This window comes from Ammodytes marinus (genome assembly GCF_949987685.1).
Source record: "Ammodytes marinus genome assembly, chromosome: 1".
NCBI lineage: Eukaryota > Metazoa > Chordata > Actinopteri > Uranoscopiformes > Ammodytidae > Ammodytes > Ammodytes marinus.
In genome coordinates this window covers 16,732,848-16,759,075 of record NC_137230.1, presented here as the reverse complement: position 1 = coordinate 16,759,075, position 26,228 = coordinate 16,732,848, and the positions used below count along the sequence as shown (strand labels likewise).

The 26,228-nt window shown below is 39.0% G+C and overlaps 1 protein-coding gene across 4 annotated transcripts in view; it reads left to right on the top strand.

Moving 5' to 3' along the window:
• Positions 1–6,120: 6,120 nt before the first annotated feature.
• Positions 6,121–26,228, top strand: part of nedd4a (NEDD4 E3 ubiquitin protein ligase a) — a gene marked incomplete at its 5' end in the record, with an annotated part of 33,632 nt that continues 13,524 nt past the window's right edge. For 3 of the 4 annotated variants that reach the window (XM_080030097.1, XM_080030096.1, XM_080030095.1), the window contains one exon: positions 21,880–23,130. In XM_080030097.1, the coding sequence (XP_079886223.1) occupies positions 21,880–23,130 (1,251 nt within the window). Of the gene's footprint in view, positions 6,344–8,912; positions 8,987–11,715; positions 11,795–11,896; positions 11,936–12,171; positions 12,226–21,879; positions 23,131–26,228 lie in introns of those variants that run through there. The other variant, XM_080030098.1, reaches the window with a different exon arrangement.

Genomic DNA, 26,228 nt, shown 5'->3' with positions numbered 1-26,228 from the left:
AATATGTTTCACTGCACGTCCTGAGATAAAATCAGCAAATCACTGATTATAAAATGTGAAAGTCCTGGGAGGTTTGGGATTCTGAGCATTACATCCAAACCAAAGACTTCACTATTGAACATAACATGCACTAAGATCTTAGGTAAAAAATAAATAAATCTGAGTTATGTTTCAAAAAGCCATAATAGATATATCCTGTCATATTTGGGATGAAGTGTTGACAAATGCTGCATTTTATATGAGGAAAAAACTAAGGAATTCTTTGTTTACTTTTGTTGATGCTTTTTTTAAACCCAAATGTTTTCATGAATAGCTTATTCATGAACAGTTTTTCTGTGTTAGCTTTAGGTCCCTTGGTGTGTTTGTATTGTTGGTCACACTAACTTCTATTTGTTGTACAGATTTTAGGGGAGTGATTTTTTGTTTCATCTATTTATTTAGAGTGTCAGATGTATGTAACCCTTGCAAACAATATCTTGCAAATTCACAATAATCTGACTTGCACTGTTATGATGTTTTGTTGTATCATTTTTCAGTTTCATAGCATGTTACTACATAATATATACAGTACTTCTTTTCTTATTTAAAAATATTTTTGTTCCAATATATTGTAATGAATAAAACTCAAATCCTCTCAGAACTGGATTTTGGCAGGATATGATCCCAGAAAATACTTGCACATGCTTGAAAAAAAATTAAGAAAGTTATGGTGTGATGTTAACAACACCATCTTGTGTTGAAAAATTGACTGTTGCTTCAGTAAAAGCCAATTATATCATATATATACAGTCATATGAAAAAGTTTGGGAACCCCTCTCAGCCGGCATTATAATTGACTCTGCTTTCACAAAAAAAATATAAAAGTGGTATGTCTTTAATTTACCAGGAACAGCTAAGTACTGGGATGTTTTCCAAACAAAGATTTTTTGAAAAGCAGTATTTGGTTGTATGAAATAAAATAAAATGTGAAATGTGGCTGTGCAAAAATATGGGTACCCTTGTGGTTTTGTTGATTTTAATGCCTGTAACAGCATGTAAAACTGATGAATTTAAACACAAAGTTGGTTGGATTATGTTGTTAAACCTTGAACCTCATAGAAATGTCTGTTTAATCATGAGAAAATGTATTTTAGGTGCCTAAATGCAAGTTGCACTTCTCTTTGAATCTCTGCTGAAGTGAGACAGAATGGGATCATCACAACTGCTCCCAAAAGATCTTAAAAACAAAGATTATTCATTATCATGGTTTAGGGGAAGGCTACAAGAAGCTTTCCCAAAGGTTTCAATTGTCAATTTCTACTGTAAGGAATGTTGCCAGGGAATGGAAGGACACAGGCACAGTTGCAGTTAAACCCAGGTCTAGCAGACCAAGAAAAGTACAAGAGCGGCATATGCGGCGGATTGTGAGAATGGTTGCAAACAACCCACAGATCACCTCCAAAGACCTGCAAGAACATCTGGCTGCAGATTGTGTATCTGTACATCGTTCAACAATTCAGCGCAATTTGCACCAAAACATATGCTTTTTATAAAGACCAAATAACTTATTTTTTGTCTCATCAGTCCAAAGCATTTTCTTCCAATATGAAGCTGGCTTGTCTAAATGAGCTTTTGCATACTCCATGCAACTGTATCTGTGGCGTGGGCGCAGAAAGGGCTTCCTTCTCATCACCCGGCCATACAGATGTTTTGGTGCAAATTGCACTGAATTGTTGAACCATGTACAGATACACAATCTGCAGCCAGATGTTCTTGCAGGTCTTTGGAGGTGATCTGTGGGTTGTGTGCAACCATTCTCACAATCCGCCGCATATGCCGCTCTTGTACTTTTCTTGGTCTGCTAGACCTGGGTTTAACTGCAACTGTGCCTGTGTCCTTCCATTCCCTGACAACGTTCCTTACAGTAGAAATTGACAATTGAAACCTTTGGGAAAGCTTCTTGTAGCCTTCCCCTAAACCATGATAATGAATAATCTTTGTTTTTAAGATCTTTTGGGAGCAGTTGTGATGATCCCATTCTGTCTCACTTCAGCAGAGAGTCAAAGAGAAGTGCAACTTGCATTTAGGCACCTAAAATAAATTTTCTCATGATTAAACAGACATTTCTATGAGGTTCAAGGCTTAACAACATAATCCAACCAACTTTGTGTTTAAATTCATCAGTTTTACATGCTGTTACAGGCATTAAAATCAACAAAACCACAAGGGTACCCATATTTTTGCACAGCCACATTTCACATTTTATTTTATTTCATACAACCAAATACTGCTTTTCAAAAAATCTTTGTTTGGAAAACATCCCAGTACTTAGCTGTTCCTGGTAAATTAAAGACATACCACTTGTATATTGTTTTTGTGAAAGCCGAGTCAATTATAATGCCGGCTGAGAGGGGTTCCCAAACTTTTTCATATGATTGTATATGTAATGTCATCTCATTTTGAATATAATTTAAAAAAAACTTTTCTTATTTATATTCAGTTTTTGAAAAAAAAGTTGTTTTCATCTTTAGTGTCCGTTTAAAGGTTTTTGCATTTATGTTTTTAGCATTGACCTTTTTGTTTAATAGAGACTTTACCCTTCCTCTTGTCAAAAGTGGTTCAGAGCTGTAGACCTGCCCTCCACTGTTGTGTACATGTTTTATTTTGCATTTTAGCAAGTGCTTTTATAAGGGGAAGTGCTGTTGATACTGGTTTTTCAAGTCTTTTAAAAAAAAGTAATAAAACTTTTTTAAGTACATCAATATCCTGGAGTCAATGTTTCTTTAATATCTGCATTAAAGGGATAGTTCAGTATTTTTGAAGTGGAGTTGTATGAGGTACGTATTAGTTAAAGGCCTACTTCACCAGTTTGAATATGAAGGTGTATTGAATTCTGAGATCCTATGTAGTATAAATGTGCAAAAAAAATTAAAATCGGTTCATCCTAGCCTGAGAAAAGGCAGAAAGAGTGTTTTTTTTAACCCTATATTTCTCTTTCTCGTGACATCACAGAAAGAGAAATATAGGGTTAAAAAAAAACGTACTTTGTAAATATTACTGTGATGTCACAGTAAAAGACATCACAGTAATATTTACAAAGTAAGTTTTTTTTTAACCCTATATTTCTCTTTCTGTGATGTCACGAGAAAGAGAAATATAGGGTTAAAAAAAACACTCTTTCTGCCTTTTCTCAGGCTAGGATGAACCGATTTTAATTTTTTTTGCACATTTATACTACATAGGATCTCAGAATTCAATACACCGTCATATTCAAACCGGTGAAGTAGGCCTTTAAGTTCTTTGTTGTCAATTAATTCATGCAGATTAAAACATGGTAAGTCACACAAGGTTATTGAAATGTGTCTTTCTGCTAACCCCTCCCACATTTATAACACACCACACACATGCAATGAATGCCAGAGGGGGTCGTCAGACTCGTCACACAGGGTCAGCCATATTGCGGTGCCCCTGGAGCAGTTTTAGGGTTAAGTGTTTTGCTTAGTGGTGGGAACCGTAGACTTAATACCAGCCACCACTAGTTTTACAAATAATACCCTCCTGTCGAGATGTTTTTTGGCTGGCGCCCTCTGCTACAGTACAATGCTGACTTCTGCTACAGCGACGTCTCCCCCACACTCCTTAAGATGACTGCGCTGATCACCATCTCCATAAGATGCACAGGGAACACAGCTTGATGCTTCACCTTTAGGGGAGAGTGGGGGAGCTGTGCCACTTTTTACTCAAATTGACTTTAAAGTGAGGCCTTGACAGTAAAGTCTCCAACTAAAATATAGATGTATATTTCAGGATGTGGTGCATCCCCGGCAACAATAACTTTGGATCTGAAATAAACTGTTTAAGAAATATAGCTTTCGGAAAAAAAGTTGTCTTGTGGTGTAAGTTGTGCCTTTGGAGAGAATACCATAGGGTAAATTGTGCCATTGATATATATCTCATAAACTGTAATGCAAGACAAATCCATAAGACAATTACTTATTTAAGGTTTATTTAAAGTAAATATTTTACTAAGATTGAAGGTACATTTTCTTAAACAAGGCATAACAGATCCAATGGTTTTACCTGCACAGCTCACAATGGCAAAGTCACCATCATCATCTTCCTGGCCCTCTGAACTCTCATCAGTGGTGTCGTTAAGTAGAATGGAGATGTCAGTCTCTTCTGAGCTACTGTAGACAATCACTTTCTATTGGTGACCAACAATGGGCCATGGCACAACTCAGAAATTTACTTTGCACTAGCTGCTCCGCGCTTGTAGAACCAACTGCCACATGGCATATGTGATTCCGCCTCCATTTCTGTACACCCTGGTTTTTCCTCCCCATTAACTATCTTACCTCTGCACTACTATCCGTGTTTATATGTAGATGTCTGGGCTTTATGTCTTTTATTTTTGTTATTGTTATTTTACCTTCATTTTGTACCTACTGAATGCACTATGTACAGCACTTAACTGTTATAAATGTGCCTCTATAAATACATTTTACTTACTTACTTACTTACTTACTTACTTACTTACTTACTTACTTACTTACTTACTTACTTACTTACTTACTTATAACTCACCCCAGGCCCTTTGGCACAAATCACCCCAACCCCAGAATTTTGGATAAGCATGATGCAGAAGTTAACTAAATATATAACTATATAGACACAAAAGTGTAGCATACTAAAGCACTAAAACATGTGTCAAATGTTTTCTAATGTGTCTATAATTGTTCAGACACAATAATCAAAAACCCTTGATCATAAACAAATATATATATAACATTTTTTTATCTTAAATGTGCTTATATCTTATTCCATGTGTCTCCCTTATTTATAGGATGAGTCAAATGGATGGCTCTTTGTAAATATTTGGTCACATTTCCAATTTCTTCTATCGTTTTCTAGAAACAAGGGGTGGCACTACTTCCCCACTGGCACAACTCAATCCACTCTCCCCTATATTTTACAAAATAGGGGGAAAATTGGTTTCAACACCTGGCTGAAACCTATGCAGAGTTTGTAAGGCGGAGTTATCGTTCAGGAGAATGCCTGTTGTCAAAATCACTTTTTTTTTTTTAAATCAGTGAATATCTCCTTCTAATCCGCTACCTGTATGTACTGTTTGTACGCTGAAAAAAATCTGGTGTTAAAACACATGCCTAGGCTCTGTGAACGGTGGGCCACTTTGTTTATATACCCTTTGTTTACATACCATTTTACAGAGTGTAGGCTACATAGAAATATCAAAATAGGCTGCACAACGGGGGAAAAAACTGTTATATTGGTATAAAATATATAATAAGGTATTGGACGGAAATGTCTGCAGCTCCCGCACCATGTTGTTCTGCTAAGAAATAAAAATTATTGTGCTTCAATTAGACCTATCTATCTGAAATTGTTATGTTTGCTTGATGGTGAAGAAGTTTTGTTGTTTGTTGCACAAATTTGATTCCATAGCAATCTACAAAGCAAAACTGAATTCCTTGGGACATCCGATGTCTAATTCACTCTAGTAAAAATTCATATGCCCATCTAGGTGCAAACTAGTCCTCTCTGTCTTCCTCCTTCAAAATAAGGTTTGCTCTCAGATTTTGAATGTATTCACTAAAACCAAATTGATTTATATTGGTTGATTTGTATGCTGTTTCTGGTCAGCAATGCAAGGTTTGTGAGCTTTTGGTACTCGTCATGTGTGATAGTCTGTAGGACCGACCAACAGAGCAAAGGGTCAGCTGGAGAGAGGGGCCGTTTTTTTTGTGGGGGGCGGCTTCAAAAGGTTGAGATCATTCACTGGTCTAGCTAATAGCCTATTGGTCTGGACCAATGTAGGTTATTAACCCTAAATAGGTCTGTTAATGTAGCCTAAATAGAGAACGATCAAGGGCGAACCTGAAGTAAACTTGCAGTTAACGGTTAAAAAATATTGCCCTAAAAATCAGTGATTGTGATGTATGCCAGAAACAGAGTTGGAAGGAAGAGGAAACAGAAAATGATGAAGGAGGAGGAGGGAACTGAGGAAATGGGAAATAGAGGAAGAAGAAAGAGAGAATAAGAAACCCGAAAGATAGGAAATAGGGGAAGACACGCAAGGAGGAGGATACAGAGGAAGAGGGAGGGGAAGAAGGAGGAGGAGGATGCAGTGAGTGACGACTGTGTCACAGCTCTCACTGGGTCAGATTCACGGTATCTATCTACCATCGTAAACACAGGAAAAAACAGGCAAAGGAGTAACTAAACCCCGCAGGAGCCTACTGTTAGTGGGCCAATTGTCTTCTTCTTGTCGCTCCTTGTGAGGAAGAAGGGCGAGGATACTATGGCTGCACTTCCTCCACAGATTCGCGGACTTCAGACCGACGAGGTAAACTAACTGATAATGGTCACGTTCGCCAGCCGTCAACGAGGCTGCTAGCGCGGTTATATGTTAGCCAGAGGGCTAACTAGTTAACGCTAACTGTTGCTAACTAAACTCCGAGAAACTAGAAACTTCCTGAAAGTGAATTAATTAACGAGCTTACTAACTCAATAGCTGGTTAACCTGTGGTATTTGGGAGTCTTGTGTTTGCTGTAATGTGTCACTTATTGATTTATATTGCTTTACCTCTCAGCTAACGATAATGCTATATTTCAAACTAAAAGCTTCAAATTCTTTAGCCAGGAAGCGCAAAAGCCGTTAACGCCCCTCTGTTTGGTATTTCCTTGCCGTCCTCCATAAACATCTTAATGAAACCGACCAAAATGGAAATAATCATAACTAAAATTCATGCTGTCAAAGCTGTAAAATCCAAATAAATTTCATATCAGGCCCTTACAGTTGTATACGTCAAAGCGAGAGTGACTGATTGCGAAATCTTATGATGATGATTCACTAACTTCACAATAAAAGCACAAACAAGGCTGGAATTTTGATAGTGAAGGAAATTACATCATCCCAGTGATTGGGGGGCGGGTGTGCGCACCGCACAACATGCATGTGATTACAATTAGGAAGTATTTTATTAATCAAATTCATGAGTTTTGTTTTCTATCCTTATTAGCATGTCGTTTCAATTCGATGTTACTGATTCCTATAGTATGCTTGTATAGCACACCTGCTTCTGAACCTATCTGTAGTGTATGCCATGCATGTAGCCTATCTAGTAAAGCACAGTATTTGACCTGTTCTAGCCATGGATGTATAGAATTTAGTTCAGCTTTTAGTAAATATTTTCATTTTTTTTGTTTTTATTCTTCTTCTATGTGTGATCATTTTCCATCAGGATCGAGCTCATTATCTGTGATCTGCCGTTCAGGCCAAATATCCAGAATGCATGAACATAGTCCACTTTAGCCTCACACACAAAGATAAAAAGCATGCTCATACACATCTTTGACCTTGCACACAAACTACTTTTTTCTCACATACACATAAAAAGCATGCACATACTTCACTTTTACCTCCCACACACACGAAAAGCATACACATACATCACTCTCACTTCGTTTGCACACGCACAACTTTTTCACGCAAAAGGTAGTGTGTGTGCACTAAAAAGTAGTGTGTGCGAGCTTAAGAGTTGTCTGTGTTTGATTTATGCTATTGTTCTAAACATGTCTGAATTTCATTGGCTCCTCAATTTTGACCAGAATTGAAAAGGAACTGTCAACTTTTGGGACCCGAAGTCAAGCCACCTGAACTTGATCTGGCTGTGCCGTCTGTATTTAATATAATTATGTTTTAGCACTATTTTATTTTCCTTTTTTACTTATATCTATTAATATATCTTTATCCATCTATCAGTCCTTATTTTCGGTTGGTTTTGGGAACAAAGAGGAAATTGCAAAGTTTTTCAATGATGCTCTTCGAAGTGTTTTATAGAGAAGCTCCAGATGGCTTAAGCAGAGAGAGACTATAGAGAACTCGACGACCATGCAAGAACGGTTTCTGATTTTCTGTCTGTTTCCAGCTTTATTTATGAGCCATCAAATAGAAATAGTGTAGTTTGTATACAGGCACTGTATGTTTTTGCGTCATGCTGAGAGAATATCAGACCTTGCAGCAAAGTAGGAATAATGCTCTGGTTTCACCCAAGGCCGTAGCTAGTATTTTTCAAATACTAAGGTCAAAAGATTTCTTTAAATGACAAGTTAAAATAACTGATCTATAATTGATAGTATTTGACTGTATCTTAGGGTCATGCTTATGAAAAAGATATTACATCCATCACAAAACATTTGTTTTTAGTAAATATTCCGGTTGACTGCATCTCCATTGAATTTCCTTAAAAGTTATATCTCATTATTGGCAGTAGTAGTAGCCCTTCTTTAGCTGTACTAGTCTAAATCCTACTGAACAATTTTACTTTATCTCGTTCCCTCTTTCTCCTTGCCTGTGGCTTCACCTCTGTAACCTTCACAAACCTTTATTGAGTATATTTTGGGTGAATTTATTCAGTTGAATAAATGACAACAATAACTGAAAACTGCAATAACAATAATACAATTAGCTGATGCTCAAAGCAACTTCCAATTTGAGGTTGTAGGTAGTATTCGTCCTACACATCCTGCTAGGACTGGGAATCCAGTCTCCCGCATCAAAGTCAGTGGTGCTACCCGCTAAGCTATGCAGCTGGCACCCAGTGTGTCCGTTTTAATAAATAAAAACACTGCAATATCCAACCAACAACTAACAGCATTACTCCACTGGGCGCTTGGGCCTTCATTTGAATGCAAGCTTAAAAACACAATACTTTTTAGCTCAGCATTGTGTAGAAGGTAAAAGTGATGTATACGCATGCTTTTTATCTGTGTGTGTGAGGCTAAACTGGACTATGTGCATGTATGATGATATATGGCCTAAACGGTACCAAATATTTATGTCCGTCCATCTCTGTCTTTATGACATTAACATTCATCAACTCATTGTTTGTTTTTTTCTTTTTTTCTTTCAGGAAAATTCAAGAATCCTAAAAGTGAAAGTGGTTGCTGGAATTGGGCTTGCAAAGAAAGATATACTCGGAGCCAGGTGAGTGGTAGATAGGTTACCCCTCGGTTGCATTGTATAATTTACATTTTCCGCTGCAGACTGTCCTGAAACCCTATTCGGTTTATTATGTCTTCAAGTGTTAGAAAAACACCATGGAAATGGAACCAGCAAATCCTTTCCTGATGATTTGCTTTAAAAAAGGATATCTTTTCTGACAATATTTCACAGGACTTCTGTGGGTCATGCCATGCTATGTTGAGCCTCGCTTCCAACTGCAGCTCAGCCAGCTTTAATTTGCATTTCCATGGTCAAAAGTTGGTTAGGCTCCCAAAATAATTTTTGATGGGGTACCAAGCCGTTAACAGTCCCAAAAGGGTAGAGCCACACACTGCAGTCCATTGATTGGTCGAAAGAATAATTTCCACGTAAAACCGCTGTGTGTAGTAGTCACCTCCGCAAGACTGAAGAGCCTGGTGTTTAGCGAAAGATGCGCAGCTCTTTCTTTATTGTGTGGCTGTTTTCCTCTTCATTGAATTAATCAGCGGGCTTCAATGTGTCCCGCTGCTACGATGTCACCAAAGTTACGTAGCTGTAGTTGCCAGGGTCGTTCTACGGCCCGCTGCTCTGAGCCATATTCTCCCCTACCAACGGGTAGTGTTGGTCGTGGAAGCTGACCCGATCAGAGCCACACTGACATTAAAATAATTCTCTATAATATTAATACCGCCATCTAATCAAGAGTTTACAAAATGTTGGTTTTTTAGTTGTTGTGTTTTTAGGCCTTTATATCACAGGGTTCGACATAACGTATAGCCCGATGGCCCGGGGCCAGTAAAATCATATGCAGGGCAAGTTGATTGGCCAGTCACTGTCCCGCCCGGGCCAGTGACTGGCCAATCACAGTTCAGTATCTTTTTGTAGACTACATCATGGTTCATTGAAATGTGCGTTGAGAGTCGTAATGAAAGCAGTGTTTATTTAAGACTCAATATAATAAACCTAATATAAAATACATTTTTTAATGAAAGGCCAGTGGACAAACGATGCGTGGGCGTTTTGACAGGCGGAGCAACAAGCGGGTGCACTCTCGCTCCGTTGGCAGAGCTGCCTATCGTCCGCCTGCGAGTCGACAAATCAATCGACTTGCTTTGCCCCCTTTATTTCTTCCCACAGCAGAGGTTGAGGTGCAGAAAATGATAACTGCGCGTTTCCTTTATCTGCCGACGTAATGTTACAGTATTTGCATGCAAGCCCCAATGGTAATACAAATGAGAGGCGTTATTTAAACGCTGTGAATGCGTCTCCGGTGATTGTGTCGGTTGTAGACAGAAACGAACGGAGGGACTCCGCTCACTGTACAGTTCCTATAGTCGCGCAGTTTGGCACTGTGTTTTCAGGCTCGAGACATCCAATCAGATCGCGGAAGTCTTTCCCTTTGAAATCGCTAACGGGGAGAATACCCCCGGTTATTATTTTAGCCACAAACCACAGTTCATCTGCGCGGCGGCTCACTCGCTGGCTAGATCACACGGTGAAACGCTGCTGTGATCGGACGAAGGCATTGTGTGTTTCTAAGGTGATTTAACGTCATAGTCTTAGACGAGCGTTTAACTTATGCTGCATATTTTGCACTGCATTGTTTTTTATCAATAGTTTGAAAAAATGGTCCCACACCGGACTCTTATGTGAAGCTGACACTTCATGGAGAAGTGACACTCCTGCAGCGCGCTCACGACCAGACGTGAACTCACATACACGGTGAAATCTCCCATTAAAAAAACTGCATAACCCACTGATTTTTGGATTTCTATTCTATTTTTAAAGTCAACTTGAGCGCAAGTGGAAAACCGGTTATTCGGTCGACACATTCACATCCCTAATGCATATAGAGAAAGTAATAAAAACAGCCTACCACACATGACTTCTGCAGGTGAACTATTCATTAAACTGCCCAAATTCAAGAATAAAAACAACCATCAAACTACTGGACTTTAAAATACTGGCCGACTCTTTCAACATACTTTTAGTTGTAGGCTTCTAATTCAATATGTTTGCCTGGTTTTATATTATGTGTATGAGCAATATCAACATTTCATATAATTAACTAAAATAAAAATAACCAAATCTAAAGGGAATATCTATACTGTTACAGTATAGATATTCCCTTTAGATCTGGTTATCTTTCTTTATTTTTCTAATACAGGTATTATAATTATTGACACTAAATTATGAAAAAAAAAAAAGTGTGTGCAGGGCCAGTGAAAATATACAAGGGGCCAGTAAAACTCGGACCCACTGGCCCGGCGGGCCAGTAGGAAAAAAAAGTTATGTTGAACCCTGTATCAGCTGTATGTTTAATCTTTCTTGTTTTAACCAAAATTGCTCAATTAGTATAACTCTAATGTAACAGCAGTCACTTAATACATTACCAAATGACACAACATTGCTGCTGGCCTTAAGTGGCACTAAGATTGGATAATGGTATTGATGGATGTGGTCTTAATGCAAGTCACACTGCCTCAAACCATTGTAAATGAACAATTAAACTCAACTTTGTATTGAGCTCAGGGTAGCTGGAACCATTATTTGAATGTCTCTAGGATGGTCTTAATGTTTTTCCTGATCTAAGCAGTGGAGACAGACTTGTGGCAGAAGAACCGCTCAACCCACTAAAACAAAAAGAGCAGAAATTGATGATAAGTGTATCTCTATAAATGGATTGCCACACCACACCTTAATCTAAATGTGTTTCTCTTCTTTTCCTCCAGTGATCCTTACACAAAGCTGTCCCTCTATGACCCTGTCAATGGAGAAATCACAAGTCTTCAGACTAAAACAAAAAAAAAGGTGAGTAAGTCAACGTTTACAGTTACACCTTTTATAGCTTTTATATTTGTGTGAATCGTGTTTTATTTTTAATTTGATTTTCTTATCTTGTGTTACATGAAGACACTGGACCCAAAATGGGGTGAAGAATTCTTTTTCAGAGTAAGTGAATTCAGAACACAAATTAACATCAAACACTTGAAGAAGCATCTATATTTCCTGTTGTGATTACACATACAGTATGTGGCAGGAGGTCATTTGTGTCATTTCATAAACAAGAAACTGGATACATTTACCATACACATCATATTTAACCAGAAGAACCTAAAAGTAGATTCATTGCAAAGATTAATCACATTTTTCTGTGTTTTGACTTGACAATCTTTATTATGTTTCAGGTTGATCCCACTAAGCATCGTCTCCTTTTGGAGGTGTTTGATGAAAACCGCTTGGTAAGTTATTTACTTATGTTCAACCTTTCTGTGTATTATTTTTATTTTACTGAAACGTTTTGGTTGAAGCGTGTTGTGTTTCTTTAAAATCGTTTGAATTCAGTTTTTCTTTTTTAGATTATTTTCATGATTGATCATTTTAATTATCTATAAAATGCCAGAACACAATTAAAAATGTGTCATTAAATACTGTTGTAAAACCCAAAGATAATCAAGTCGATGGACACTAGATTATTTGTCTTATGTTTGCTGCTATATTTTAGATATCAGTTTGTTTTAACTAATGGTTCTTCTATTTATTTTAACTGAGTGTAATTAAAGGCCCTGGGCAGTTTTTTCATGGACTGCCTCTGTAGACTGGTCTGAAAAAAATGTTGATAAAGAATTAAGTATGGAAATCAACTTTAAGAGCTTCTGTTCTTTATAACAACCCTTTTTAATTATTTAATAGTTGGGAGTGTTCCTAGTTGTAGCACACAAAGGTTTATACTTTAATACAGATAGATCTTCAGAAGGGCTTTGAAAAGAAATCCAGTTGAAAAACAAATATTTTTGTTTTGGGTTAAAAAAAAAACAATCTTATCCCACAAAACACCATGAACATTAAACAAGGGCAGGTGTCATATATTTGTAGATGAGGGTATCCTGCAGTCAGTGCAAGGTTAACTTTGGTTTTGTCCGCGCTTATTTTGCCACTACATGAGTGATATTGTTGGTAAATACCTCATTACTCTACTGTAAATATGGGCAAATCTTGAACCTGTCACTTACAAGTGTAAAAGGAGATTGAAGTGTTACCTGTCATGCGGATGATGGAGATCTCATGTGTAGCTAAAGAGTTTATTTTATGACGTATATAAACAGGGTTCTTGTGTTAAGCAGCAAGGTTTCCGTCAGAGTTTGGAGATAGAAGACCTCAGTGAATTTAGATGCCAGAGTCTAGTGTTCTCTTATTGATTGCATAGTTGGTGTCCAGCAATGTTAAAGCTCTCAGGAATGCCAGGTTGTAGCATGATACCAGTTGAGCTGCTGCTGACCCAGTTTCAAGCTGGTCTGAAGCAAAGCAAGGTCCTTGGACACCTGAGCAGAGCAAAGTGCTGCTGTCTGAGACATGCTGCAGTGCTAACTATATGTAACATAAACACACTCAAGCAGTTAGACAACATGAGCAGCCCCAAAGAGTTTGACCCCTCAAAATATAAGCTGACTGCACTTACAAGCATATTGAATGTGTATAGTAGTGACATATATTGGATAAATTAAACATTACATCCTCTGGATTAGTGTGGCTATTTGTCCACTAGGCAAATCACAATTTATTAATTTAAATCATTTAAAGCGGCAAAAGTAACATTTAAATATCTTTTAAACAGCCTCATGTTTCCTCTCATAATCATAAATTACCTTTAACAGCAAACGAGACCATCAGTGCAAAGAAAGACGTTTTTATATAGTTTTTATTACTGCATTTGATCTGGTCGTACAACCAGTCCGATTTTCGGTTCACGCGTGCATGCTCTATGGTCACATATCCGTATTGGTCGCAGATTTCAGTGAGGCGCAGGAACGCGATTTGAGAAGCCTATCACTCCAGGTGAGGGAAGGGGAGCGGGAGCCTTGTTTGAGACAGTTGTTTGTAGTCATAATGACTGATAACGGGGCTGAACCATCAAAGAAAAAAAAGAAAATGAAATGAAGAAAAGCTAGAAGGGAGAGTGATAGGCGGGCGGGAGGGCGTTGCCAAGCAACGTATACACAATTTCACGGAGCGAACCTAGACTGCAGTGTTTACTCCTAAATGAATGAGCGGTAGCCTACTAAAACACAGTTTACTTTGCCTCACCAGCATCATCAGATACCATTATTCATCTGAAATAGTCATTATTTACAACATAAACACATTACCTCATCGTGATCCATAGACTACTAACTAACTGCCATCTCACGGACACGGACTCGTTCAGCTACGTGAGAGGTGACAATACATCAACTCATTGCAATCAGGTGTGTTTAGCACTTACTGGCATTAGTTGAAGCTGTGTCACTAACCACTCTCTGGAAGCCGAAAAGAGTCCGGTGCCCTCACACTTTCAACACACGGACACGCACCATATTGCTTCCTGATTATTTGAATCTTGGACTCCCAGCACGAGCTAGAAAACAGCTGGCGTCGTAAAAATACTACCGCTTTTGTTCAAAGGTGTCGCCAACGTGCCGACTTACTCGTAGTAGCTTTAATTAAAACTTTATATACTGTACAATAAGAGCAAAAGTAACACATTCAGTGTCAGGTGAAGTCTTCAAATTCACTCATCGTTATTTCATTGATTTGAGGCTGAATATCCACACACACTCTATAATGGCATACATACATTTTACATGCATACGTTTTATTCAAACTTCAGTAGTTTGTTAGCCTTGAAATCCAGACCTTGCTGGCAAATTAAATTTGCTGCTCCTGTTGATCAGGGGCCGTATTCACAAAACATTTTATCTTAGCGCTAAGAGTACTCCTAAGGAGCACTAAAAGTTCTTAGTAAGGAGTAATTTCTTAAAACCTATTCATAAAGCTGATAAGACCAACTTTTACTAAGGAATGGGAGGGACTACTAAGCTAAGATAAGGGGGCGGGGTTGACCCTGTTGCTATGGATGACGTCATGTTCATACCTTCTATGCCCACAGTGATTGGCTGAAAGGGAATGAGAGCTAAGAGTGAATTTATGATAGAAACACTGTGGGAGATATCCATATCGTGTTGCTGTATTAAAGTTAAGAGTTTTTAATACAATTAATGACAAGTGACACTGATTTAACATGAAACCAAGATACTGCAGGGTTTCCCACACATTTGTTCACTATTAACCTATAGGCTACAATAGCGCCACATAGGTCTATTCATTTTACATTTTACAATGATTTGAATCGGGACAAATATCCTCATTGAACAGCTGCACGCCATGCACTCTCACTGTATTTCTCTCAACGGCGACTATGCAGCAATAGTCAGACAGCGACAAACCAGGAAATTCACAATTTGGAAACAACAGCCGGCGAAATCGTAAAGTGCATGCGGAAGGAAAAAGGCGAGACGCGCACCTATACAGACAGCGGACCTGTGGAACGGAGGAGATGCTGCGAAGCGCCACATAGGCTATAGGCCTACTCTAGTACGAAATTAAACCCAAACGTGACACCAACAGTAACTTTCAGCACATCGTAAACCCAAAGCAACTGCAGGAAAAGGAACTTAATAAATATATATATGAATTATATGAATATAATACATATAAATGTGTCTATACTTTCTAAATATAACTTCACTAAGATCATTAAACCCTCACAGTTATTAAAGGTACCTTTTGTTAAGCTCACTATCATTAAATCTCTCCAAAATGCCATCAAATGGTTGTCTGTGAATTACTCTTAGTGACTTAGGAGTCCTCTCGAGGACTCTTAGCTTTTCATAGATTTAGGAGCTAGTTTTAGCGCTAAAATGCTTTGTGAATTAAACTTATCTTAAAAAGTTAGGAGTCCTAAAATTAGGAGTGAAACGCCCCTTATTTTTGAGAGTTACTCCTAAATCAGCACGTTAGGACCTACTCTTAGCCTTAAAATGTTTCGTGAATACGGCCCCTGGGCACTATCCATTGAAGCTCATTAATTATGTCAGAAAATTCGGAGTTGCCGATCAAATCGTTCTATCTGATATGGGCGGGCCAGAGCCCTATGTACAGTGGCTTAAAAAAGTATTCATACCCCTTGAACTTTTTCACATTTTTCACGTAATAACCACAAACTTACTTTTATTGGGATTTCATGTGATAGACCAACACAAAGCGTATAATTGTGAAATGGAAGGAAAATAAAACGTGGTTTTCAATTTTTTCTATAAATAAAAAACTGAAATATGTGGCGTGCATACATTTTCAGCCCCCCTGAGTCAATACGTGGTAGAACCACCTATCGCTGCAATTACAGCTCCAAGTCTATTGGGGTATGTCTCTACCAGCTTTGTACATCTACAGACTGACATTTTTGCCCATTCTTATTTGCAAAATCGCTCGAGCTTCAGATTCAGCGTCGGATTGGATGGAGAGCGTCTGTGAACAGCAATTTTCAAGTCTTTCCAGATATTCTCAATTGTATTCGGTCTGGACTTTGACTGGGCTATTCTATCACATGCATATGCTTTGATCTAAACTACATCTGGCCCGCGAAACGTTTTGATCTGGCCCGCGAATCAATTCGGCCAATTTGAATCAATTCTGGAAAAAAATTTAAAATAAATCAGATATATATATATATATATATATATATATATATATATTGTTTTTTCATTCTTCATGGAGCATGTGCCATATCCGCACGTCGCATACGCTCCCAACTGTTAGGTAACTTACGTGGCTTACAGCTAGGAATGTCTGCTGAAAGTTCCACAGCTCAGGATTTTGAGCCATGAATTGATGAACTTGCATGAGTTTTCTGAGGGCTGTAAATAGGCCAATATATGTGGCTAAATAGCATGCTAATATTGATGATTGATTGTGTCAAGTGTCTAAGGATTAATGCCAAAATTATCTTGTTTCTAACTTTTGCTTTAAGTTACAATATAGCCAACTAGCTAACGTTAGCTAGCTGCTGATAGCCCACCCCTTTCGTTTCCAATGGTGACATGGCATTTCATTACCAATGTAAATTGTCATAAATAGCTAACACTGGTGCTGCGTCAATGTTCCTAAAAAAACAAAACATGTGATATGTTTTGAATGTGCAGAAAGTTTTGAAAAATCCAGGAGAATAAATATTGTGGCTCAATCCAGAATGCCTGAGAGCCTTACTGCATTATAGTCCTTTTTATAATTGTTCCACCATAAATTGATGCCGAAAAGGCACAGATTGGTGAATAAAAATCCACCAGAATGCAGGAAATTAAGTGTTTGACATTCAAAAATGTTGGGGGGAGCACCCCCATACCCTCCACCTATAATTTGTCCCCCGAAAATGTAGAAGCGAAAACTAGCCATTGTACGCAGTTTATATACTTACTTAGATATGTTCTTTTTATTTTTCGATTAAAAAGAAGGTATGTCAGTTTGGCCCTTAGTGTGATTATCATATCGTAGAGTGGCCCTTTGTGAAAATTTGTTTGACACCCCTGATCTAAACCATTCCATTGTAGATCTGGCTGTATGTTTAGGGTAGTTGTCCTGCTGGAAGGTGAACCTCCACCCAAATCTCAAGTCTGTTGCAGACTCTTAACAGGTTGTGTGCCCTGTATTTGGTTCCATCCATCTTCACACACCTGAGTGGATTATATATTTCTGTTAATTGTAATTCTCTTGTAGTTTGTAGTTTGGCTGAATTTTTCCAGAACGTGTTATTATGTCACAGGTGTCACAGTCACATGATGAATGAAACATGATGGGCGTGACTGACTCAAGGCTGCCATGTCATGCTCCTTAGAGGGTGTGTCAGCGCTGTGTGTCTGTGTCTCAGTGCTGAGGAGGAACGGTCGGGAAACATACTCACGTGTCTTGATTGCAGCAGAATCTGAGAAAATGTCTATGAAATGTGCTGTTCATTGGATAATTATTTTATGATTATAATAGTAAATCCCATCGTTTTTGTGATTGACAGTTTTATCTGCCTGTGGCCATTATGATTTAAATTTGGTCAACATTTTATTTCATGGCAATGTATATTGACAACTAATGAAACATATAATTTTTATTCATGATGTGAAGGAAGTTCTGTTGAGGTTGGAGGTCAACAACTCAGGTGGAAGAATATTGGATGAATTATGAAGCAATATTTATTACAGCCTTGGCCAAGGAGAACCGGACTGCAACTCTCGTGACTTGCACTTCAATTCTGCCAGACTCATGCTTAGAGCTGTGTATTAACCTCGCGCTATCTCTAACACCTCCCCGGCTCGGGCACCAATCGTACCAATCTTATGGTTCAGAGCTGAACACAGTGAACCATAACATTTTGGAGTAGAAGGAGATGAGACTTTGGACTCGACTTATACAGCGCTTTTTATTTTATTTCTCAGCCCCAAAGCACTTTACATTGCTTGCTACATTCTCCCATTCACAGACACACACAGACTCATACACCGATGTCAGCTGCTATGGTGGCGAGGCGGGGGATCCAACCTCCGACCTGCTTCGCCACAGCAGTAATGGGCTGATTGACATTAGTTATTAGTTATTATTTATTTCCCCCATGGGTTGTACGCTTCCCATTTTTTACCATAATGGCAAACCCATTATAATATAAACATTAAAAATAAAGAAATAAAAAAAACATTAAAGGCTCAAAAAACATTACACTTGTATTCCCGAATGTGATGAGAATAGCAGCTTCTGATCAGTCCCTTTTAATAAAAGCAGAGTCTGAGATTGTAACTTGGTATATGAAATGTGCTGTTGTATAATTATTCTGATGATTTAGATATTGTTTCCACGATGGTAAATCCGAATCTTTTTTGTGATACACAGTTTGACCTTTCACCTCGTGCCATTATAATTTCCATTAAATTCCCGTTGTATAATTATTGTCCTCCATTTTGGACACTCTAATGTCTCAACCATTATTTTCAAATATTCACAAAACATATCACATAAATGTAACTGGTAGATTGCCATCGAGGCTCAAGTAACACAACAGTGGAGTGTGGTGAAAGTTGCAGTTTTTGATCAGTCCCTTTGTAGAGGCTAAAGGTGACATTTGTACTCATCCATGCTTGCTAAGTAGGTTAAACTTTAGTTTAGTGGAAGAAAAGAGTGAAGGAGTGCTCCAGGCGACACACCACGAGAGACCCCATTATCTTAAGTTAACAACACTGTTGCCCTTATTCCAGGTTATTTTTTATCACCAGCTGGAGACACTTACAGAACCTTGTGACACCAACGTGCAACGTATTCAGAATCAGACACATAAATAAACTAAACAAAATACTTTCTGAGGTTTCGTTTAACAAATCACATGCTGGCACGGAGATGTCTGAGGAGTTGGCCTTGTCTCACTCCCAGACACAGTATGAATGGAGGGAAGTCTACGGATGACATCACCATACATAGAAGTTGCCATGGTTTCTAGCCCCTTGAATGAATGGCCATCATGAATTCACACTGATAAAATGGTATGGGGCTTGTTGTGCAAGCGACTGCACCAAGAGTTTCAGGAAGAATATTTGTCAGACTAAATGTGAAGTATAATAATAGATGTAGGCTAGTTGTCTGCCCTCAGTGTGGATGTAGCTGCACAGCTTCACAGAGAGATAAACATCCTTGTGTATGACAATGTGTAATATTTTTTCTTTACTGGAAGCAATTGGTATCTGATAGTAGTCTTACAGTTCAGCAGGTTTCATAAAAGACAGTTAGGACAAGATAAGGAAACTGCTTCCTGCTGGGAAAAAGTATCAACTGTTAAAGTTTAAGGAAGTAGAGTACAGTAATTAATCTAGAACTAGAAAAAAATAAATGAGTAAAGAGTAAATGTAAAAAAAAAATCAAATGTACAGTATAACTGTAGTTACCAGATGCATTGGCCTCACCTTTGCTCCAAATTGATTGTATAGCCAGTTTTGTTGAAAATAACTGATCATTTTTCATCTTGCCTTATCACAGACAGCTGCAACTGTATTTTTTTATCTATGGAATGTGCAGCATTGGATCGTGGGATTGTCAGCAGAAAGTAGTTTGCCTTCCAGGTCAAGCTAAACTTGTCCAATGCACAGCAGCTACAGTGAAATTATTTGATTCCCAGGCTCCCTCCAACAGCGCTTTCACAGATAAGGAAAAAGTTTTTTTAAATCTTACTTGAGTCAAAGCTAAAATATAGGAATATAATATAAAATATAAACTGCATGCTTAGATAATATTTTTTTTTTGTTCCATTGTGGAATTTGGCCTGGATGTAACAACATAAGTTAGCTGCTAATTCTATATAACTGTCCGTCCTAAGGGTTAGGGTCCTAAATTGCCGACAGGATATGAAGGATTTGACATATAAATATTTGGAAACTTACATTTCTTACTACTTTTCAGCATCTGCAGACCATTATCCGTCCAGTACTATGCATAGATCATTACCAATTTAGATGCCTGTCTCTCTCCTGTCACAGAAAGTGGTGGTGAGGAAGTCAAATGTAGACATCACACTTGGACAATTATTAGCTCGTTACAGCTGCACCTGCTGATTGACAAAGCCATCCTGTCCCTTCATGTCCAGCTTCTACACCGAATCACGCCCCACTGACACAGTTTGTAACAGCGTTTATCAAATATAGCTTGTCCTTCAGTGTTAAGTACAATGGTGCCACATTCATGTGTATATTACAGGCTGCTTTGCTTTATTATTGGCCTGTTACAACATACTGTATGACCCGGCATATGTGTTTGGTGAGTCACCAATCTTATCTCAGAGTGTACGCAAACGCCATCAATTAGTCCTACTTTTGGTGAGTGATTAACAGCCAATCACGAGGTTTCCTGGTACTTTGACATGTTGGTTTAAAAAATAGGCGATGAGTTCCACCGCATCAGTAACGTGTCCTCCGGTGAATCATGTCTTTATCCTGGCGGCGTCACTTACTATTACACCTTAAACTGGATCTGCTTTGGATGTAGAGTAATGCCCTGGAATAGTTCATCCTGGCTCACAATAGGCTGCCATTAATAAATAGGACTGTCAAAAGCCAAGGATAGGAAATCAGACATGCAGTGACTGTTACATGCGGTGTCATATAACAGGTGTCATGTCTCTGTCGAAACAGTTCTCTTTGGTTCATATCCTCTTGTGTTTTCTGTATGTGGTGGGCGGATAACATTACACAGAAAAAGTTAACTCTGCCCATCGGTTTATCACCCTCTTCTTGAATGAAATAAGTTTAAGATAGAATTTGTTTTTATATTACTTTTGTCTTTTACAACCACTTTCCTGCATATTTTCTTAGAGGCTTTGTTGTTTAAATTGTGTGCTTCTATTGCGATTTTGCAACAAAGTCCTCAGTTGGACACAGAATTATGTTGAAAGTCATTCCCCTTTGATTTCCTGTAACTCAATAGCAGTGGGTAAAAATATTTGTGGGGGCACAGAGCAGCAGAAACATTAGAAGCATAGCTGCAGCAGGAAGTGGAGTCCTGAGAGAGGGGCCTGAGCAGATGTAACAGTTTACCAGAGCTTCAGTCTAAGATGCAACGTAGAGGGCTTCTCTGTTGTTGTTTTTAAGAAAGGGGTAAATAGGAGGGAGGCTGCTGGAAAAGACAGGAGGCGCTAGCTAAGAAAAGGTTAAAGTAGGTTAGCAGTGAAAGCTTTATCTTTTTTGTTTGATTGTAGCTTTGTTTGTTTTTTCCGTATAGGGTTGAGCTGCCTGAAGGGGCTCACCTCCGGGATTGCTCTAGTTTCAAAGGTCGTATGTTTGGGTCATGTCTCCAAACAGAACCACTGACCTCTTCTGACTAAAAGCTGAGATCAGCCTGAAGAGGAATGTAGGTTGTCACCAGAGCTATTTTGGCAATGTACAGACGCTAATGATTGTGATCACAGAGCAGAGCTCACAGCAGTTGCTTTCCTTTTTTCCTACCAGCAAGTTTGATCATGCAGCTCTCAACGGCGCTGCAGGGATTAGAGAGTTAAACGAATGGCAGTTCGGCTGCGCTCACATTTTGCGTCGAGGAGAAGCAACACGGACCCTCTGTCAGAAAGCCTGAGCAGCCATGGTGAGGACAGTGGAGTCGGTGTGGCAGCTCGAAGCCCTGCAGAGATTCTGGCGCACAGTTCTGTCCAATTGAAGGTGACTCCTCTGTCACCACCAGACTATGCCAATTTACATCGATACTCTTCAGTGTTCATACCCAGGGTTAAGTCTGGAGGATGTAATAAGAAGAGCATTCTGAAAATTTTGCTGCAGCCTTGTGGAAAGCCCAGTGGAGAGTTAGATGGCAGTATAGAGGATGGAGACCCAGGCAGCAGTGAAGGAGGGGCAGGTAGTGGATCTGAGGGAGGCTCGTGCAGCAGCAGCATGGCCAGCGACGCCGGGTATTGTAGCAGCAACAGCATCTTCGAGCCAGAGGCTCCAGAAAAGCACAGGACTACCCAGGAGAGGCGTCTACACCGCCGCAAGTCCAAGGTCCCGCTGAGACGTTGCTCCTCCTTGGTTATATTTCCGAAGAGCCCTTGCAGCACTCCACCTGCTTCTCCAATCAGTCCAGTGGCTTTATCTGCTCTCCCACCAGCAAGGGGGTGCCATCAGTCATTTTCTCAGACCACTGCCTGTGAATTCTCACAAGATGAGTCCAGGGATGCCAAGCACATGGTACAATTTAATATTCCTTTACAGGATGAACCAAATTGCAAAATGGAGGACAGGAGTAAAGTAATGGAAATATCATCATCTCTAGACCGATCGAATCGTCACTCTAGCAGCGTGCTGCTGCACTTTGCCCACCAGAGACCAATGATACCAAGGAAGGGAGCTGCAACCACAGCTATGGTCAATGTGGGATATCCAGAGACTCATCACCCCGCCACACAACCTGAGGGTGGACATGACCCTCGCCAAAAACTGTATCGTAGTACCTCTGCATGTTTGTTCTCCTCAACTAAACCATCAGAGCAAAACCAAAAGGCGTTTTCTGCAGGAAATGACCAGGAAAGGCTTGAGGAAAAGCATTGTCATCGCGCAATACAAAGGAGCTTTTCCCTAGAGGTGCCTTACGCCAACACTGGAATTTCATGTCACGTTTCGAATCCAAAACTCAGTAGCCCATGCTCTCCACATGTTCACATACATTTGTCTCCTTGCTGCCCAGCTAAGTTGCCTAGCTCTGTTGATGTAAACACAAGCTACAAGGGGAATAATTCACCAAAGAGCCTGGGTCAAAACACAAAGGTGAGTGTTAAGTTTTTCAGGTGGAATTTCTTGATGCTTCCTGACCATCAACCTCATAATGAATTGAGAGACAAATAGCTTTTTAATTAAAACACATAAATGCCCTATGAAGGAGCACTGTGTACTGGCCATAATGTTGTTTAACTGGTTCAAGTAGCTTTGATTTGATGGCTCAACTTGCACCACTCTGTCTTCTGCTTTCATGTACCGAATAAAATTAAAGTTGCACTGTTGTCAACAATGCAAATAACTACTACATTAATGTTGGCTTTGTGCTACATTTTGCACCATTGCCTTTTTTCACAAAAGCAATTGTTCAAAATATATTTTAACATATGAAACATGTATGCTGTGCTAATGCTGCTCTCCTTTACTGCTATTGCCATTCAAATCCTTCAACTCTGTTTACTCAGCGTCAGCCATTAGACTCACCACAACCTAGAAATTCAGTAACTGAGGAGATTGCTACAGATAAGTCATGCAATTAACAACCCCAGCGAGGACAAACATTCAGAAGTATTTGGTTACGTTACAGTAAATCTGTTTGTGCATATTGGTTTCCAAGAAAGGCGTAAACAAGAAGGAAAAGTTACCCGTTTCTCATGTTGTTACTGTCCTTTTGTTAGGGTGTGTGTGTGTGTGAGAAGATATGCTTAACTTTAAATCATTTTATTATTCTGTTAGCGCTATGAGTAATCTACTTAAGTATTTACCCGGTCTAATTTTAGTGGTGGGAAAAGCAGTGCCCCTTGCTGATATAAATAAAGTGCCTCTGAAATATTCCCCCTGACTCCAGATAGTCTGGTGGTCTGTAGCACTGCCCAGTCCTGTGGATTCAAATTTAACAGCGTGATACTAGAGCAGCGCACAGTCATGCCAGCCATCTGTGGACATGGTGTGTGTGTCTATGTGGTGGGGGCAATGTAATATAGGCAGGATGGGAGCGTGAGCCATTCCCAGTAAAAGGGTGGTGTGTCCCCTCCCTATGGGTCCCCCTGCCAGGCAGTGTTTTTTAAGTATCAGGTGTCAGCCTCCCCCTGCATTTAGCAGCTTGTCAAGTAAGAAGGTCTCCTCCAGCAAGTAGTCGGTCCCTTTACTTTGGAGGTCTACATTTGCTATTGTAAATCAAGATTTTATTTGACCACTTTTATACCGGGTATTAAAAAATAGCAACAGTATTCCTTTAATTACGATAGACACCGTCATAAAAAATGCCTGGTGCATGTTTATAAAAAATGCCTTAAGAGTTTGTGTGTCCATGTCCAGCAGCAGAACCAATGCCTGTGTTTGAAGATGCTTTAAAAGTGATGACAAAACTATGTCTGTTTATAATGTCGGTCTTATTTGTCGATTAAAGAACCTGTAAAAAAAAAAAAAAAGCTTTTTTTTAGACCCACCACGCTCACACTCAAGTCAAGTAAATTACATGCGTTCTTTTCCCTCGTTTGGAACGTAGATTGTGATGTGTTCAAGTGCTGTCAGTAAAAATTTGTATTTGCGGTCATAGTGATTATTTCAATGTATTCTTTTAAAATGTAGCAATAGGAAACTTAATATCGGAAGGTAATACCATATCATTTTCGGAAGGTTTAAAGGTATTAAAAAAAGGATACCGCCCAACCCTACTGTGAACTACAAGTTAGTATTAATTTCACTAAAGCTTTGATGTCCGGAGTCCTCAATGCTAGAATCTCCTGCAGAAATTCTTCTGCACCAAATACAGCACATCTTTGTTTATATGCTGGCCATGTCCACTCGTAACGGATTAACAACAGTGGGTGACACTATTCTAAAGTACATCAAAATTTGAATAATTTGGAAACACTTGCAAAAACAGTAAAAATAAGGAATCTTGTGGCAGACTTCTTCAGAGACAAATCACTGTGGCTTAATCCAGATTTTCCAAGATTGTTACGATAATGATGATAACAATCCCATTGTGGAAAGTTTTATGAAAAGTCCTTATCTGCATTGCCCTCTTAACCCCACATGCTTCACTTCATGAGTTAATAAATAACCAGGTGTGACCACGGGACACAAGTTAAGGTGAAATACTTTAATCAGAACTTTTTGCTTCTGCATTTGAACCATAACCTACTACTAACCTAATTTATTTTGTTGTGTTTGTGAGTCTTATAGGACCAAATTCAGCATTTTTCGGCTTTTTTGTTTTATAAAATACAATAACAATACCACGGGATAGCTGTAGAATAACACATCAAATTATTCAAAGTTTTTTTTTATCAATAGGCGAGGTAGTTAAAGGTATTGATTTTGCAATAAAAGCCTTCCAAAAAGGCATAACCAATGTTATTTAAATTGTTGATTACTAAAAACATCACAAATGTTTCCATTAGGGGTGTGCACATGTACACGTGTAACTGGTTAGTAAATCATAACGAAAACCGGTTTTGATTTTTGATTTTCAAATAAAGTTTTTAAATATGTTCTGGAGACACGCATTTATTAATTTTACATTCCAAATAAACTATTTGGGGATGATAAAAGCTAGTTTGCCGATCTGTCTGTCTCTTGGAGTGTGAGTGTGTGTGTGTGTGTGTGTGTGTGTGTGTGTGTGTGTGTGTGTGTGTGTGTGTGTGTGTGTGTGTGTGTGTGTGTGTGTGTGTGTGTGTGTGTGTGTGTGTGTGTGTGTGTGTGTGTGTGTGTGTGTGTGTGTGTGTGTGTGTGTGTGTGTGTGTGTGTGTGTGTGTGTGTGTGTGTCAGCACTGCAGACACACGCGTACGCACGCAAACACACACACGGAAAAAAAAAAAAAAAAAAAAAGATACACATGTTTATATCTATTCCCAGGGCCGCTGCTAAGCTTTTGGGTGCCTTAAGCTTAAATTACTCCCCCTCAAAAATAAACACCCAGATGCGCGCAAGCGGATTTTTTTTGCCTTTGCAAGATCTCTGCGACTGTTTTTTTTGGCAAATTTGCTGTAGTGATGAGTTTTTGAGAACAGCATTTAACAGAAAGAACAGGTTAACGTGTGAAAAAAGTTGCTGAGTAGCCTACTAACTGCCTTTGCAAAGGAGAGACTGCGCTCTGTGGACGTGATTGACAGGTGACCACAGAAAAACTGGTGATGGGTGA